The sequence below is a fragment of the Bombina bombina genome, chromosome 4 (genome assembly GCF_027579735.1).
Source record: "Bombina bombina isolate aBomBom1 chromosome 4, aBomBom1.pri, whole genome shotgun sequence".
Classification (NCBI taxonomy): domain Eukaryota; kingdom Metazoa; phylum Chordata; class Amphibia; order Anura; family Bombinatoridae; genus Bombina; species Bombina bombina.
This window is the reverse complement of record NC_069502.1, coordinates 993,194,586-993,211,714: the sequence shown is the minus strand read 5'-3', so window position 1 is coordinate 993,211,714 and position 17,129 is coordinate 993,194,586. Positions and strand designations below refer to the sequence as shown.

Genomic DNA, 17,129 nt, shown 5'->3' with positions numbered 1-17,129 from the left:
CAAGAGTGATTTTCAAAATCATCATGGAGCAATCGTTTGTGCTGCTGGTGGCCCCAGCATGGCCGCACAGATTTTGGTATGTGGATCTTGTTTGGATGTCCAGTTGCCAATCTTGGCCACTTCCACTAAGGCCAGACCTTCTATCTCAAATCATTAAATTTGATGGTATGGAAATTGAACGCTTAGTGCTTAGTCATAGAGGTTTCTCAGTGATTAATACTATGTTGCAGGCTCGTAAATCTGTGTCTAGAAAGATTTATTACTGAGTTTGGAAGACTTACATTTCATGGTGTTCTCATAAATTCTCTTGGCATTCTTTTAGAATTCCTAGAATTTTACAGTTTCTTCAGGATGGTTTAGATAAGGGTTTGTCTGCAAGTTCCTTGAAAGGACAAATCTTTGCTCTTTCTGTTCTGTTCCACAGAAAAATTGCTAATCTTCCTGATATTCATTGTTTTGTAAAGGCTTCGGTTCGTATCAAGCCTGTCATTAAGTCAATCTCTCCTCCTTGGGGTCTTAATTTGGTTTTGAGGGCTTTACAGGCTCCTCCGTTTGAGCCTATGCATTCTCTGGACATTAAATTACTTTCTTGGAAAGTATTGTTCCTTTATGCCATCTCTTCTGCTAGAAGAGTTTCTGAATTATCTGCTCTTTCTTGTGAGTCTCCTTTTCTGTTTTTTCATCAGGATAAGGCGGTTTTGCGGACTTCATTTAAATTTTTAACTAAAGTTGTGAATTCCAACAACATTAGTAGAGAAATTGTTGTCCCTTCGTTGTGTCCTAATCCTAAGAATTCTCTGGAGAGATCTTTTCATTCTTTGGATGTGGTAAGAGCTTTGAAATATTATGTTGAAGCTACTAAAGATTTCAGAAAGTCTTCTAGTCTATTTGTTATCTTTTCTGGTTCTAGGAAAGGTCAGAAGGCTTCTGCCATTTCATTGGCATCTTGGTTAAAGCTTTTGATTCTTCATGCTTATTTGGAGTTGGGTAATTCCCCGCCTCAGAGGATTACGGCTCATTCTACTAGGTCAGTTTCAACTTCCTAGGCTTTTAAGAACTTGGTCGTCTTTGCATGTTTTTTTTACTAAATTCTACCATTTTGATGTTTTCTCTTCTTCAAAAGCAGTTTTTTGGTAGAAAAGTACTTCAGGCAGCTGTTTCAGTTTGATTCCTGCTTATAATTTCAGGTTTTTTTTCATTTGAGTTGTGTATTAATTTTACAGCGGAATTGGCTGTCTTTATTTTTATACCTCCCTAGTGACTCTTGCGTGGAGTTCCACATCTTGGGTATTTGCTATCCCATACGTCACTAACTCATGGACTCTTGCCAATTACATGAATGAAAAATAATTTATGTAAGAATTTACCTGATAAATTAATTTTTCATATTGGCAAGAGTCCATGAGACCCACCCTTTTTATGGTGGTTATGATTTTTTTGTATAAAGCACAATTATTCCAATTCCTTGTTGATGCTTTCGCTCCTTTCTTATCACCCCACTTCTTGGCTATTCGTTAAACTGAGTTGTGTGTGTGGTGGTGGGGGTGTATTTATAGGCATTTTGATCTTTGGGAAACTTTGCCCCTCTTGGTAGGAATGTATATCCCATACATCACTAGCTCATGGACTCTTGCCAATATGAAAGAAATGAATTTATCAGGTAAATTCTTACATAAATTGTGTTTTTAAGTCTCAGCCACCCAAGGGCAATTTCCGTCTGTCTTCCTGACCAGAAAGGAGGGAAGCCTTTCTGTGGTGTGTACGGGATCTGTCCTCTACGAGTTATTGTCCCGGTGCCTATCGCAGTGAGAGGTTTGGGATACTATTCAAACCTGTTTGTGGTCCCTAAGAAGGAGGGAACTTACTGTCCGATTCTGGACCTAAAGTGCTTAAGCAGGTTTTTAAATGGCCTCTCGTTTAAGATAGAGGCATTAAAGTCCATTCTTCCCCTCGTTTGAGAAGGGTAGTTCATGACCACGTTAGATCTGAAGGATGCTCCCCTCTCGTACCAATCCTCAAGGACCACTTCCAGTTCCTGAGGTTTGCATTCCTGGACCAGCACTTCCAGTTTTTTGCCCTTCCGTTTGGTCTAGCTAAAGAAATTTTCCGAAGAGAGATATCTCCTCTGTCTTCTTTGATCCCATGGATGGCAGATAATCTAGAGAGAGTTCTCTTGTATCAACTACCAGGGTAGAATTCTCGGGTACTATAATAGTCTCCATAGACATGAGAATATTTCTAACAGACCAGAGACATTGCAAGCTAGCTTCAACATGTCTTGCCCTCCAGATCTCCTTAAAGGGACACTGAACCCAAAACTTTGTGATTCGGATAGAGCATGCAAAATTTTAAGCAACTTTTTAATTTACTACTATTATCAATTTTTATTCGTTCTCTTGCTATCTTTATTTGAAAAAGAAGGCATTTAAACTTTTTTTTTTTATTCAGAACTCTGGACAGCACTTTTTTATTGGTGGATGAATGTATCCACCAATCAGCAAGGACAACCCAGGTTGTTCACTAAAAATGGGCCGGCATCTAAAGTTACATTCTTGCATTTCAAATAAAGATACCAAGAGAATGAAGAAAATTTGATAATAGGAGTAAATTAGAAAGTTGCTTAAAATTTCATGCTCTATCTGAATCACGAAAGAAAAAGTTTGGGTTCAGTGTCCCTTTAAGGCCATCTGTGGCTCGATGTATGGAGGTGATTGGTCTCATGGTGTCCAGCTTGGACATAATTTCCTTTGCTAGGTTTCACCTCAAACTGTTGCAACTGCGCATGCTGAACTAGTGGAACGGCGATCATTCGGATCTGTCTCAACAGATTTATCTGGACAAGCAAACGGGAGAATCGCTCTCTTGGTGGTTTTGTCCGGATTACTTGTCCTGAGGGACGTCCGTCTCAAGACCATCCTGGGTGATTGTGACTACGGTTGCGAGTCTGTCAGGATGAGGAGCTATTTGGGGTGCCAGGAAGGCACAGGGCCTCTGGTCTCAGGAGGTAAAGCTCCCTCCTGATCTCATTTTGGATCTTCGGGCAATATACAATGCTCTGAAGGCTTGACCTCTGCTGGGTTCGTCCCAGTTAATCATATTCCAATCAAACAATATATCTTCGGTGGCTTACATTAACCATCAGGAGGGAATGAGAAGCTCCCTAGTTTTGAGGAAAGTATCTCGGATTCTGGTATGGGGAAGACCCCCATTTGTTTGCTTTCAGCGATCCACATTCCGGATGTGGACAACTGGGAAGCAGATTTCCTCAACAGACAATCCTTTCATCCGGGAGAATGGTCTCTCCATCCTGAATGTTTGCAGAGATTTGCAAGAGGAAGATCTTATAACGTCTCAATACCAAGCTACCCAGATAGGGGTCGATGTACAGGGATCCTCAGGCACAGCCAACAGATGCATTAGCGGTGCCTTGGAGGTTCAATCTAATGTATCCTTTCCGACAGTTACCACTATTTCCTAGTGTAGTGGCTTGAGTCAAGCAGGCATCAGTGATACTGACTGCTCCATCTTGGACGCAATGGATATGGTTCGGGGATCTAGTGGGGATGTCATCATCTCCTCCGTGGAAGTTACCTTGTCGCAGGGATCTGCTGACCAAGGTCTTTGATTATCAATGTCTAGATTCTCTGAGGCTGACTGCTTGGAGATTGAACGCTTAGTCCTAACCAAGAGAGGGTTTTCTGAGAGAGTTATTTTTACTCTCATTCAAGCTCATAAGCTGGTTGCTCGTCGCATGTATCATAAGTTGTGGAGGACCTTCTTATTTTGTTCTCCAGGATGAACTGGAGAAGGGCTTTTCTGCAAGTCCCCTGAAGGGACAGTTTTCGGCCCTGTCTGTGTTACTGCACAAGAGGTTTGCAGAGCTTCCAGATGTGCAGCCATTTGTTAAGGCTCTGCTGGGATCAGACCTGTGTTTAAAGCTAAGGCTCCTCCTTGGAGTTTAAATCTTGTCCTTAAAGGGACACTAAACCCAAATGTTTTCTTTCATGATTTAGAAAGAGCATGCAATTTTAAACAACTTTACAATTTACTTCTATGATCTAACTTGCTTCAATCTCTTGATATCCTTTGTTGAAACTCATATATGAAAAAGCTCAGTAGCTGCTGATTGGTGGCTGCACATAGCTGCCTCGTGTGATTGGCTCAACCATGTGCATTACTATTTATTCAACAACCAATATCTAAAGAAGGAAGCAAATTAGATAATAGAAGTACATTGGATAGTTGTTTAAAATTGTATTATCTATCTAAATCATGAAAAAAAAAATGTGGGTTTCATGTCCCTTTAAGCTTTTGCAACGGGCTCCGTGGAGCCTATGCATGAATTAGACATTAAATTGATGTCTTGGAAGGTTCCTTTTCTATTGGCTATTGCTTCTGCGCGCAGAGTATCTGTGATTGCTGCCTTGCAATGCGCCCCTCCTTATCTGGTTTTTCATGCTGATAAGGCTGTTCTACGAACCAAGTTAGGTTTTCTTCCTAAGGTTTGGTCAATTCGCAGCATCAATCAAGAGATTGTGGTTCCTTTCTTATGTCCCAATCCTCCTTTGTCGAAGGATCGTTTACAACGTATTTCTGGATGTGGTTTGTGCCTTGACGTTCTATCTTCGGACCACGAAGGAATTTAGACAAACCTCTTTTTCTGTCTGTTCTCCTTTCCGGGAAGCGTAGGGGTGAGAGGACTTCTTCAACTTCCTCATCTTTTTGTCTGAGGAGTGTCATCCGTTTAGCATAGAAACGGCGGGACATAAGCCTCCTCTGAGGATTACGGCTCATTTTACGAGAGCAGTGGTTTCCTCTTGGGCCTTCAAAAATGAGGGATAGCAGTGTTAAAGTGAAAAGAGGGTTGGCGCTTACTAGAAAATCCTAAATGCCTGGTGGATGGGAAAACTACTCCTCCTCAGAAGTTTCGGTTAAGATAGAATGTGTGAGTATAGATTACCACTGGCGCTTATAGATTAAGCTAGGATTTACACTACCAACAGACTGTGACTTATCTAAGTGAAAAAAAGGGGATATTTTATGTGAATCTGATTTCTCATGTGAATCTTATCTTATGTGAATCTGTTTTGTCTCAAATCAACAGTGGTAGAAAAATAAAGATGTCTAAGGTTTTAATATTTGAGTCCTTGTGTGTGGACCATTAGAAGGTGTTTTCCTTGAGATAATAAAAGTATCTGTGAATACAGACAATTTAAATGCTGTCCGTAAAGCGTGTCTTTTATATTGGTTTAAAGGGATATGGTGGTGTAAATAAGTGTTCGTGGAGCTTTGTGAAAATTAAATTCAGGGAATAGTAATTGATATAGCAGTGTTTGTAGGTGATGTTTATATGTCCGTAAATAATGATAAAAATCGATAAAAGTTTTTTTTAATGAACTAGATTAACTTTCGACATATACTAATAACATTAAGATTCATAAAATAAATTGCAAATAAAACATATAAAACATAGGGACGTCTCCCTATAAGTGATTCTTTAGGTCAAATGGCCTAACAAAAGATAGTCTTTTAAATATATAACTTGAAACAAATAGCCACCTTATGTGTATAAAAGTTATTTGGCAAACTGTAAGGTACCTTACAAGTGTCCGTTGAGAATCGGAAGTGTATCTGAGCCGATGTAACGCTTCTGTGAGCGTCCTTCTATGTTTTGCTCCTTCGCGGCTTAATATGAAAAACAACAAGCCTCCGTTTTTATTGGTAGTTGGAGGTCACACCTCTCTTTTGATAGGCTGTGATGGTGCACGCTGGATGTTAGCGTGTGGAGATGCAGGTAATCCTTAACAAGATGTTTAAATTGCAACTGTTAGAACTTTTCTTCTGCACATATGAGCGCAATGTTGGAGATCCACTGTTGTAGAAATAAAATACTGTTCTCCAATTTATAGCTGATCAGATCCTTGGTCCTCCTTATGGCTTTTGCTCCTGCACACTGCTGCTCTATTGTAACATTAATGCTGATAAAACAAACAGCACCACGCAACTCACTCAGCAACAATTACAAACTAAATTACTCAAAAATGAGGCCTCCTATGGATCAGATTTGTAAGGTGGCTACCTGGTTACATACATTTTCCAAAATTTTACAAGTTTGATGTTTTCGCTTCTGCTGAAGCAGCCTTAGGGAGAAATGTTTTGCAGGCTGTGGTGCCCTCAGATTCGGGGCAGACTCTCTTTTTTTCCCTCCTGTTAGCATTCTGTGTACTCTAGAGCTTGGATATATGTTTCCCACAAGTAAGGAATGCAGCTCTGGACTCTTCCCATATTAAGATGGAGTACATAAATTATGCTTACCTGATGATAATTTCATTTTATCTGTATGGGAAGAGTCCACAGCTCCCGCCCGTGTTCTCCGATGGGCGGCCCTAAATTTGAAATTTTTTCTTCTGGCACCCTTTTCACCCTGATATTCCTCCTACTGTACCTTGTTCCCTCTGCAGAATGACTGGGGTTATGTGGATGTGGAGGAGGTATTTAAACCTTTAGCTGTGGTGTCTTTGCCTCCTCCTGGTGGCCAGCTTCAGTATTTCCCGCAAATAAGGAAAGCAGCTGTGGACTCTATCCATACAGATGGAAATTAAATGATCAGGTTAGCATAATTTATGTTTTTACATTTTGTTAAAATATACTTGCACATTATCTGTGGTGTCTTTTTTTTTTTTTTTTTTTTTTTTAATGCTTGCCTTGCTGGTTTTGACATTACTGATGAAAATGTAAATTCGCAGTATAACGACAATAAACTGTAGTTCCGTTTTTTTTCCCTTTTTAAAGTGATTGTAAAGTTTAATCATTTACTGCCCAATATATAAATAATCTTAAAAACAGGAGCACTTTAATTCATTAAAAGGACATAATACTCATATGCTACATCACTTGAAACTGATGCAGTATAACTGTAAAAACCTGACTGGAAAATATCACCTGAGCATCTCTATGTAAAAAAGGAAGATATTTTACCTCACAATCTCCTCAGCTCAGCAGAGTAAGTTCTGTTTAAAAAGTTATACTCGGCTGCAGGTTAAAAATTTTTTAAAAAAAAAATGAAAAAATGAACAGCAGCCAATCAGCATCAACAGTGCTGAGGTCATGAACTCTCTTACTGTGATCTCATGAGATTTCACTTAACTCTCATGAGATTTCATTGTAAATTTCCTTACACTGAATAGGGAAATAACATGAGAGAATGCACGAGGCTCAAGCCCTTAACGGTCCCGGGACAGACATACTGATTTGCTGCTTAGAAGTCCTTTACAATGGGATGTGGCTACTGAGAAACTTTTGAGGTAAAATATCTTTCTTTTTTACATAGAGATATTTAGATGATATTTTCTAGTCAGCTTTTTACAGCTATATTGCATAACTTTCAAGTGTTTAAACATTTGGGTATTATGGCCCTTTAAAGATTTTTAATATGCTTCTTTTGTAAAATAATTACAATGTAGTGCTGGTAAACATCACGCCGTTCCACCGCCCTCATCTCATACTTTATCTGATTGATGACGAATCCTACTTCATCAAACCGTTGCGTACCCCATTTGGCTTCTAGCTTGTGAGGCACACAACAATTGTTTTTAATAATAATTTTATATACTGGGCAGTAAATGATTAAACTTTACAATTACTTTAAATGTAAAGCTTTTAAAATTGTTTTCAAATTTTTTATCTGTGAAATTGCATCACATTCTGTTATGTTTTTCATGCACACAGGTACCCAAACATGTACAGGTAAACTGTATGCTTTTGCATCCAGCACACATGCCAATTCCAAGGGCTGGCAAGTAATACATGTAGTACATTCTTTAAATGTTTTGGATACAGTACAATAATAAAAATTAGGTGAAAATATTTTTTGTTAAATTGGAAATGGTTGTCTAATTTTCAATATTTTATGATGCAGGTACAGCCACAGTGCAGAGGTTCAAGTTCGTCTACAGTTTTTAACATGTGTTTTCTCGACGTTAGGATCCCCAGATCATTTCAGTAAGTATTCAGCTGAATACATTTGTGCAGCTTATGATATTTATTTTGTACAACAAGTAGTAAACAATTATTAATATCCTAGCTTTCCTTTGAGTTATCAGTTTAGCCTGTTTTCTCTCTATTTTTTTTTTTTTAATTCAGTTATACCACAGACTTTTGGAAAAAAAAACTTTCATCAGATGGTAAGTGGAATTCCCCTCCTGACCACTAGGAGGAAGCAAAATACATACTAACACCAGAGCTCCAAATCCCTCCCACATCCCATGATCCTCAGAATATTTATTTTGCCTCCTTGATGAGGTGAAATTGAAGTGCAGAACTTTGGGTCATTAAAAAGGGTCCTATAACTGATTTTAAGCCCAGTTCAATCTCGCAGTAACTTGTCGTTAAATGGTGTAGACAAGGAGTTATCAGCCAGGCAATGAAAGGTATTTTCTCAATGAGTTATGTCACAGGCTTATAAGATAAAATGTGGACTTGTTGACCAAGCCCCTGGGCTACAGCGAGATGCTCTTTGTGTACCCACAGCCCTCCCCAGGGGAAATGTGGACTTGTCCACCTATGTCCTGGGTTTCAGGTGCTTTTTTTTTTTTTTAGATCCTTGTCATAATGCTTGCAATGCCTAGGATTAGCTTGTCTATTGGAAGCACAGTGGACGAAGGTGCTAATAAGTACTTCATAGCCCACCTGCTATTAGTATGAATATGTACAAATGGTTCACATAGACTGGGGATATATATTTGTATATCATATACCTTATATTTGCAGTTTATAACACTTTTGGGCACTTTTAAACATTTTAATTGTTTAAAGGTTAATTTTGCTGTCGGTTTAGTTCACTCAGAAGTTACTTCCTAATTTCCTTTGAGTTCTTGGCTTTAACACTCACTGGTAGAGCAGGGTTAACAATTTTGGTTATCCCCTCCTTGTGAGTCTCCATGTCAGTGGGACTTTTTTTTTACTTTTTGGAATTAGTAAGTTTTTTTTTTTTTTTATGTATCACACCCATCGCTTGCTCTTGCTTTCCCAATTAACAATTTTGGTGCCTTTTTGTTTAATATAATCTATTCCTGTGTTGCTGTAACCTATTAAGCATGTAAGGAAGGCTCTCAGCATCGGTGGAGGTGGTAAAATACCCTGATCAACGGAGCTAAATATAACCAATAATCAGCAAGCTCTACCCATGGTTCTGAAACAAAAATGGGCCAGCTCATAAGCTTACATTTCTGCTTTTCAAATTAAGAGATAAAGAGAACGAAGAAAAAATGATAATAGGAGTAAATTAGAAAGCTGCTTAAAATTGCATGCTCTATCTGAATCATGAAATAAAAATTTGGGGTTTCACATCCCTTTAAGGTTGTTCCTTCCTGTTACTATGGAGCATACTAGTGTCAGCTAATCTTTAAGAAGGTAGATCCTCTGATACTTTATCCCCCTTTCAGTTTGTTTTCTTTTTAAGGATTCTCAGATGTGTTCCCCTGCTCAGTCGTGTACCTCATGTGCTGAGTTTGTTTCTAACCCTGAACAGGGTTTTGCTGCACTTCAGAGTGTGCAAGGGTTTTTACCATATCAAGTTACTTCCAGGAGGGTTCATCTAAACTTTTTTCAAAACTTTATTCACACTACTATTAATGAGGTTTTAACTATTTTGCCTCCAGCTGTTAAGTGCAGACATTTGCTAGGATTGAACTGTGGTCCTTCTTTGGTCTTTAGTTCAGGGATTTTTTTTTTTTAGGAGTGGCCCCTGTATTATCCATTGTTGATAGGGGTGTTTTCTTACTCTGAGGTCTCTTATTCTTAGGAAAGCACCTCTAAGTCTCAGAACCCTGCTGCTGTGGCAGAGGAAGTTTTTATTTGTCCTGCTACAGTTAAGCAACCAGTTAGAAAAACATTTAAATTATTTAAGGCAGCTCCCAATCAGCCTTCCTCTTTTCCTGTGCATGATTCCATTCCTTTTGTTCTATCTGTTAAGTTTAAATCTATGTTTCATCTTCCTTCTGCAAATACAGAGATTTGGGAAACTATTCCTAAGATGGATGCAGCCATTTTCATTCTTGCCAGGCGTACCACTATTCCTTTAGAGGATAGCTCCTCTTTTTAAGGTTCTTTTAGATAGAAAACTTGAAGGTTTTCATAGGGTATCCTTTCCGTTTGCAGATTTTATGTTTTGACCTGTCAGCCTGCATAGCTGGTGCTACTGCTGTCTGGTGTGACAACCTTTTAGATCTTTGGATGTGATTCAGTATCGCATTAATCTCCTGAGAACAGCAAATTCTTTTATTTCTGATGCAACAGTAAAAATGATTTGTATTGATTAATGCTAAGAATGCTGCATTAGCTGTTTTAGCTAGACAAGTTTTGTGGCTTAAATGCACAGTCAACACCAGAATTTTTGTTGTTTTAAAAGATAGATAATCCCTTTATTACCCATTCCCCAGTTTTGCATAACCAACACAGTTGTTATAATAGACATTTCTCCAACATAGGTGTGTCCGGTCCACGGCGTCATCCTTACTTGTGGGATATTCTCTTCCCCAACAGGAAATGGCAAAGAGCCCAGCAAAGCTGGTCACATGATCCCTCCTAGGCTCCGCCTACCTCAGTCATTCTCTTTGCCGTTGCACAGGCAACATCTCCACGGAGATGGCTAAGAGTTTTTTGGTGTTTAAATGTAGTTTTTATCCTTCAATCAAGTGTTTGTTATTTTAAAATAGTGCTGGTATGTACTATTTACTCTGAAACAGAAAAGAGATGAAGATTTCTGTTTGTAAGAGGAAGATGATTTTAGCAAACGTTACTAAAATCGATTGCTGTTTCCACACAGGACTGTTGAGATGAAGTAACTTCAGTTGGGGGAAACAGTTTGCAGACTTTTCTGCTTGAGGTATGACTGGCCACATTTCTAACAAGACTTTGTAATGCTGGAAGGCTGTCATTTTCCCTATGGGGACCGGTAAGCCATTTTCTTAGTTTAAGTAAAAGAATAAAGGGCTTCATAAGGGCTTATAAAACTGGTAGACATTTTTCTGGGCTAAAACGATTACTTTACTAAACATATTTGGCAGATTATAACTCTTATAGTTATTATAATCTTGGGGATTGTTTTAAAAAAAAACGGCAGGCACTGTATTGGACACCTTTTTCAGATGGGGGCCTTTTCTAGTCATAGGCAGAGCCTCATTTTCGCGCCACTAATGCGCAGTTGTTTTGGGAGAGCAAGGCATGCAGATGCATGTGTGAGGAGCTAAGAACCACTGAAAAAGCTTATAGAAGGCGTCATTTGGTATCGTATTCCCCTCTGGGCTTGGTTGAGTCTCAGCAAAGCAGATACCTGGGACTGTATAGGGGTTAAATGTAAAAACGGCTCCGGTTCCGTTATTTTAAGGGTTAAAGCTTTCAAATTTGGTGTGCAATATTTTTAAGGCTTTATGACACTGTGGTGAAAATTTGGTGAATTTTGAACAATTCCTTCATACTTTTTCACATATTCAGTAATAAAGTGTGTTCAGTTTAAAATTTAAAGTGACAGTAACGGTTTTATTTTAAAACGTTTTTTGTGCTTTGTTGACAAGTTTAAGCCTGTTTAACATGTCTGAACCATCAGATAAGCGATGTTCTATATGTATGAAAGCCAAGGTTTCTCCCCATTTAAATATATGTGATGATTGTGACATAGTGTCCAAAAAAAGTAGGGACAATGATGCCACAGATAATGATATTGCCCAAGATGATTCCTCAAATGAGGGGAGTAAGCATGGTACTGCATCATCCCCTTCTGTGTCTACACCAGTTTTGCCCACACAAGAGGCCCCTAGTACATCTAGTGCGCCCATACTTATTACCATGCAACAATTAACGGCTGTAATGGATAATTCTATTGCTAACATTTTATCCAAAATGCCTACTTATCAGAGAAAGCGCGATTGCTCTGTTTTAAACACTGAAGAGCAAGAGGACGCTGATGATAACTGTTCTGACATACCCTCACACCAATCTGAAGGGGCCAGGAGGGATGTTTTGTCTGAGGGAGAAATTTCAGATTCAGAAAAAATTTCTCAACAAGCTGAACCTGATGTTGTAACATTTAAATTTAAACTAGAACATCTCCGCGCACTGCTTAAGGAGGTATTATCTACTCTGGATGATTGTGACAATTTGGTCATTCCAGAGAAATTATGTAAGATGGACAAGTTCCTAGAGGTTCCGGAGCCCCCCGATGCTTTTCCTATACCCAAGCGGGTGGCGGACATAGTAAATAAGGAGTGGGAAAGGCCCGGCATACCTTTTGTTCCTCCCCCTATATTTAAGAAATTATTTCCTGTAGTCGACCCCAGAAAGGACTTATGGCAGACAGTCCCCAAGGTCGAGGGGGCGGTTTCAACTCTAAACAAACACACTACTATTCCTATAGAAGATAGTTGTGCTTTCAAGATCCTATGGATTAAAGGTTAGAGGGTTTGCTTAAAAAGATGTTTGTTCAGCAAGGTTACCTTCTACAACCAATTTCATGCATTGTTCCTGTCACTACAGCTGCGTGTTTCTGGTTCGAAGAACTAGAAAAGTCGCTCAATAAAGAATCTTCGTATGAGGAGGTTATGGACAGAGTTCAAGCACTTAAATTGGCTAACTCTTTTATTTTAGATGCCGCTTTGCAATTAGCTAGATTAGCGGCGAAAAATTCAGGGTTTGCTATCGTGGCGCGCAGAGCGCTTTGGCTAAAGTCTTGGTCAGCGGATGTGTCTTCCAAGACAAAATTGCTTAACATCCCTTTCAAGGGTAAAACACTGTTTGGTCCTGATTTGAAAGAGATTATTTCAGACATCACTGGGGGAAAGGGCCACGCCCTTCCTCAGGATAGGTCCTTTAAGGCTAAAAATAAGCCTAATTTTCGTCCCTTTCGCAGAAACGGACCAGCCTCTAATTCTACATCCTCTAAGCAAGAGGGTAATACTTCTCAACCCAAACCAGCCTTTAGACCGATGCAAGGCTGGAACAAGGGTAAGCAGGCCAAGAAGCCTGCCACAGCTACCAAAACAGCATGAAGGGATGGCCCCCGATCCGGGACCGGATCTGGTGGGGGGCAGACTTTCTCTCTTTGCTCAAGCTTGGGCAAGAGATGTTCAGGATCCTTGGGCACTAGAAATAGTTTCTCAGGGTTATCTCCTGGAATTCAAGGAACTACCCCCAAGGGGAAGGTTCCACAGGTCTCAACTATCTTCAAACCAAATAAAAAGACAGGCATTCTTACATTGTGTAGAAGACCTGTTAAAGATGGGAGTAATTCATCCAGTTCCAATAGGAGAACAAGGGATGGGGTTTTACTCCAACCTGTTCATAGTTCCCAAAAAAGAGGGAACATTCAGACCAATTTTAGATCTCAAGATCCTAAACAAATTTCTCAGGGTTCCATCGTTCAAAATGGAAACCATTCGAACGATCCTTCCTACCATCCAGGAAGGTCAATTTATGACCACGGTGGATATAAAGGATGCGTACCTACATATTCCTATCCACAAGGAACATCATCAGTTCCTAAGGTTCGCTTTTCTGGACAAGCATTACCAGTTTGTGGCACTTCCATTCGGATTAGCCACTGCTCCGAGAATTTTCACAAAGGTACTAGGGTCCCTTCTAGCAGTTCTAAGACCAAGGGGCATTGCAGTAGTACCTTACTTGGACGACATCCTGATTAAGCGTCGTCTCTGTCAAAAGCAAAGGCTCATACGGACATCGTTCTAGCCTTTCTCAGATCTCACGGATGGAAAGTGAACATAGAAAAAAGTTCTCTGTCCCCGTCAACAAGAGTTCCCTTCTTGGGAACAATAATAGATTCCTTAGAAATGAGGATTTTTCTGACAGAGGTCAGAAAATCAAAACTTCTAAGCTCTTGTCAAGTACTTCATTCTGTTCTTCTTCCTTCCATAGCGCAGTGCATGGAAGTAATAGGATTGATGGTTGCAGCAATGGACATAGTTCCTTTTGCACGAATTCATCTAAGACCATTACAACTGTGCATGCTCAGACAGTGGAATGGGGATTATACAGACTTGTCTCCGACGATTCAAGTAGATCAAAGGACCAGAGATTCACTCCGTTGGTGGCTGATCCTGGACAACCTGTCACAGGGAATGAGCTTCCGCAGACCAGAGTGGGTCATTGTCACGACCGACGCCAGTCTGGTGGGCTGGGGCGCGGTCTGGGAACTCCTGAAAGCTCATGGTCTATGGTCTCGGGAAGAATCTCTTCTCCCGATAAACATTCTGGAACTGAGAGCGATATGCAATGCTCTCAAAGCTTGGCCTCATCTAGCAAAGGCCAAATTCATAAGGTTTCAATCAGACAACATGACGACTGTTGCATATATCAACCATCAGGGGGGAACAAGGAGTTCCCTGGCGATGGAGGAAGTGACCAAGATAATTCAATGGGCGGAGGATCACTCCTGCCACTTGTCTGCAATCCACATCCCAGGAGTGGAAAATTGGGAAGCGGATTTTCTGAATCGTCAGACCTTCCATCCGGGGGAGTGGCAACTCCATCCGGAAATCTTTGCCCAAATAACTCAATTATGGGGCATTCCAGACATGGATCTGATGGCCTCTCGTCAGAACTTCAAGGTTCCTTGTTACGGGTCCAGATCCAGGGATCCCAAGGCGACTCTAGTGGATGCACTAGTAGCACCTTGGACCTTCAACCTAGCTTATGTATTCCCACCGTTTCCTCTCATTCCCAGGCTGGTAGCCAGGATCAATCAGGAGAGGGCTTCGGTGATCTTGATAGCTCCTGCGTGGCCACGCAGGACTTGGTATGCAGACCTGGTGAATATGTCATCGGCTCCACCATGGAAGCTACCTTTGAGACAGGACCTTCTTGTTCAAGGTCCATTCGAACATCCGAATCTGGTTTCCCTCCAACTGACTGCTTGGAGATTGAACGCTTGATTTTATCAAAGCGTGGGTTTTCAGATTCCGTAATAGATACTCTTATTCAGGCTAGAAAGCCTGTAACTAGAAAGATTTACCATAAAATATGGAAAAAATATATCTGTTGGTGTGAATCTAAAGGATTCCCATGGAACAAGATAAAAATTCCTAAGATTCTATCCTTTCTACAAGAAGGTTTGGAGAAAGGATTATCTGCAAGTTCTCTGAAGGGACAGATCTCTGCTTTATCTGTTTTACTTCACAAAAGGCTGGCAGCTGTGCCAGACGTTCAAGCGTTTGTTCAGGCTCTGGTTAGAATCAAGCCTGTTTACAGACCTTTGACTCCTCCCTGGAGTCTTAATCTAGTTCTTTCAGTTCTTCAAGGGGTTCCGTTTGAACCCTTACATTCCGTAGATATTAAGTTATTATCTTGGAAAGTTTTGTTTTTGGTTGCAATTTCTTCTGCTAGATGAGTTTCTGAGTTATCTGCTCTGCAGTGTTCTCCGCCCTATCTGGTGTTCCATGCAGATAAGGTGGTTTTGCGTACTAAGCCTGGTTTTCTTCCGAATGTTGTTTCCAACAAAAATATTAACCAGGTGATTGCTGTACCTTCTTTGTGTCCGAATCCAGTTTCAAAGAAGGAACGTTTATTACACAATTTGGACGTAGTCCGTGCTCTAAAATTCTATTTAGAGGCTACTAAAGATTTCAGACAAACATCCTCTTTGTTTGTTGTTTATTCTGGTAAAAGGAGAGGTCAAAAAGCAACTTCTACCTCTCTTTCTTTTTGGCTTAAAAGCATTATCCGATTGGCTTATGAGACTGCCGGACGGCAGCCTCCTGAAAGAATCACAGCTCATTCCACTAGGGCTGTGGCTTCCACATGGGCCTTCAAGAACGAGGCTTCTGTTGACCAGATATGTAAGGCAGCGACTTGGTCTTCACTGCACACTTTTGCCAAATTTTACAAATTTGATACTTTTGCTTCTTCAGAGGCTATTTTTGGGAGAAAGGTTTTGCAAGCCGTGGTGCCTTCCATTTAGGTGACCTGATTTGCTCCCTCCCTTCATCCGTGTCCTAAAGCTTTGGTATTGGTTCCCACAAGTAAGGATGACGCCGTGGACCGGACACACCTATGTTGGAGAAAACAGAATTTATGCTTACCTGATAAATTACTTTCTCCAACGGTGTGTCCGGTCCACGGCCCGCCCTGGTTTTTTTAATCAGGTCTAATGAATTATTTTCTCTAACTACAGTCACCACGGTATCATGGTTTCTCCTATGCATATTTCCTCCTGTACGTCGGTCGAATGACTGGGGTAGGCGGAGCCTAGGAGGGATCATGTGACCAGCTTTGCTGGGCTCTTTGCCATTTCCTGTTGGGGAAGAGAATATCCCACAAGTAAGGATGACGCCGTGGACCTGACACACCGTTGGAGAAAGTAATTTATCAGGTAAGCATAAATTCTGTTTTCTTTCATGTAATTAGCAAGAGTCCATGAGCTAGTGACGTATGGGATATACATTCCTACCAGGAGGGGCAAAGTTTCCCAAACCTCAAAATGCCTATAAATACACCCCTCACCACACCCACAATTCAGTTTTACAAACTTTGCCTCCTATGGAGGTGGTGAAGTAAGTTTGTGCTAGATTCTACGTTGATATGCACTCCGCAGCAAGTTGGAGCCCGGTTTTCCTCTCAGCGTGCAGTGAATGTCAGAGGGATGTGAGGAGAGTATTGCCTATTTGAATGCAGTGATCTCCTTCTACGGGGTCTATTTCATAGGTTCTCTGTTATCGGTCGTAGAGATTCATCTCTTACCTCCCTTTTCAGATCGACGATATACTCTTATTTATATACAATTACCTCTGCTGATTTTCGTTTCAGTACTGGTTTGGCTTTCTACAAACATGTAGATGAGTGTCCTGGGGTAAGTAAATCTTATTTTCTGTGACACTCTAAGCTTTGGTTGGGCACTTTATTTATAAAGTTCTAAATATATGTATTCAAACATTTATTTGCCTTGACTCAGAATGTTCAACATTCCTTATTTTCAGACAGTCAGTTTCATATTTGGGATAATGCGTTTGAATCAATTCATTTTTTTCTTACCTTAAAAATTTGACTTTTTTTCCCTGTGGGCTGTTAGGCTCGCGGGGGCTGAAAATGCTTCATTTTATTGCGTCATTCTTGGCGCGGACTTT

At 40.3% G+C, this 17,129-nt stretch overlaps 1 protein-coding gene across 3 annotated transcripts in view; it reads left to right on the top strand.

Annotated features, from left to right (window-relative positions):
• USP34 (ubiquitin specific peptidase 34) overlaps nucleotides 1-17,129 on the top strand; it is a 1,226,195-nt gene that overhangs the window by 479,954 nt on the left and 729,112 nt on the right. For all 3 annotated transcript variants that reach the window (XM_053712051.1, XM_053712050.1, XM_053712048.1), the window contains one exon: nucleotides 7,919-8,001. In XM_053712051.1, the coding sequence (XP_053568026.1) occupies nucleotides 7,919-8,001 (83 nt within the window). The remainder of the gene's footprint in view (nucleotides 1-7,918; nucleotides 8,002-17,129) is intronic.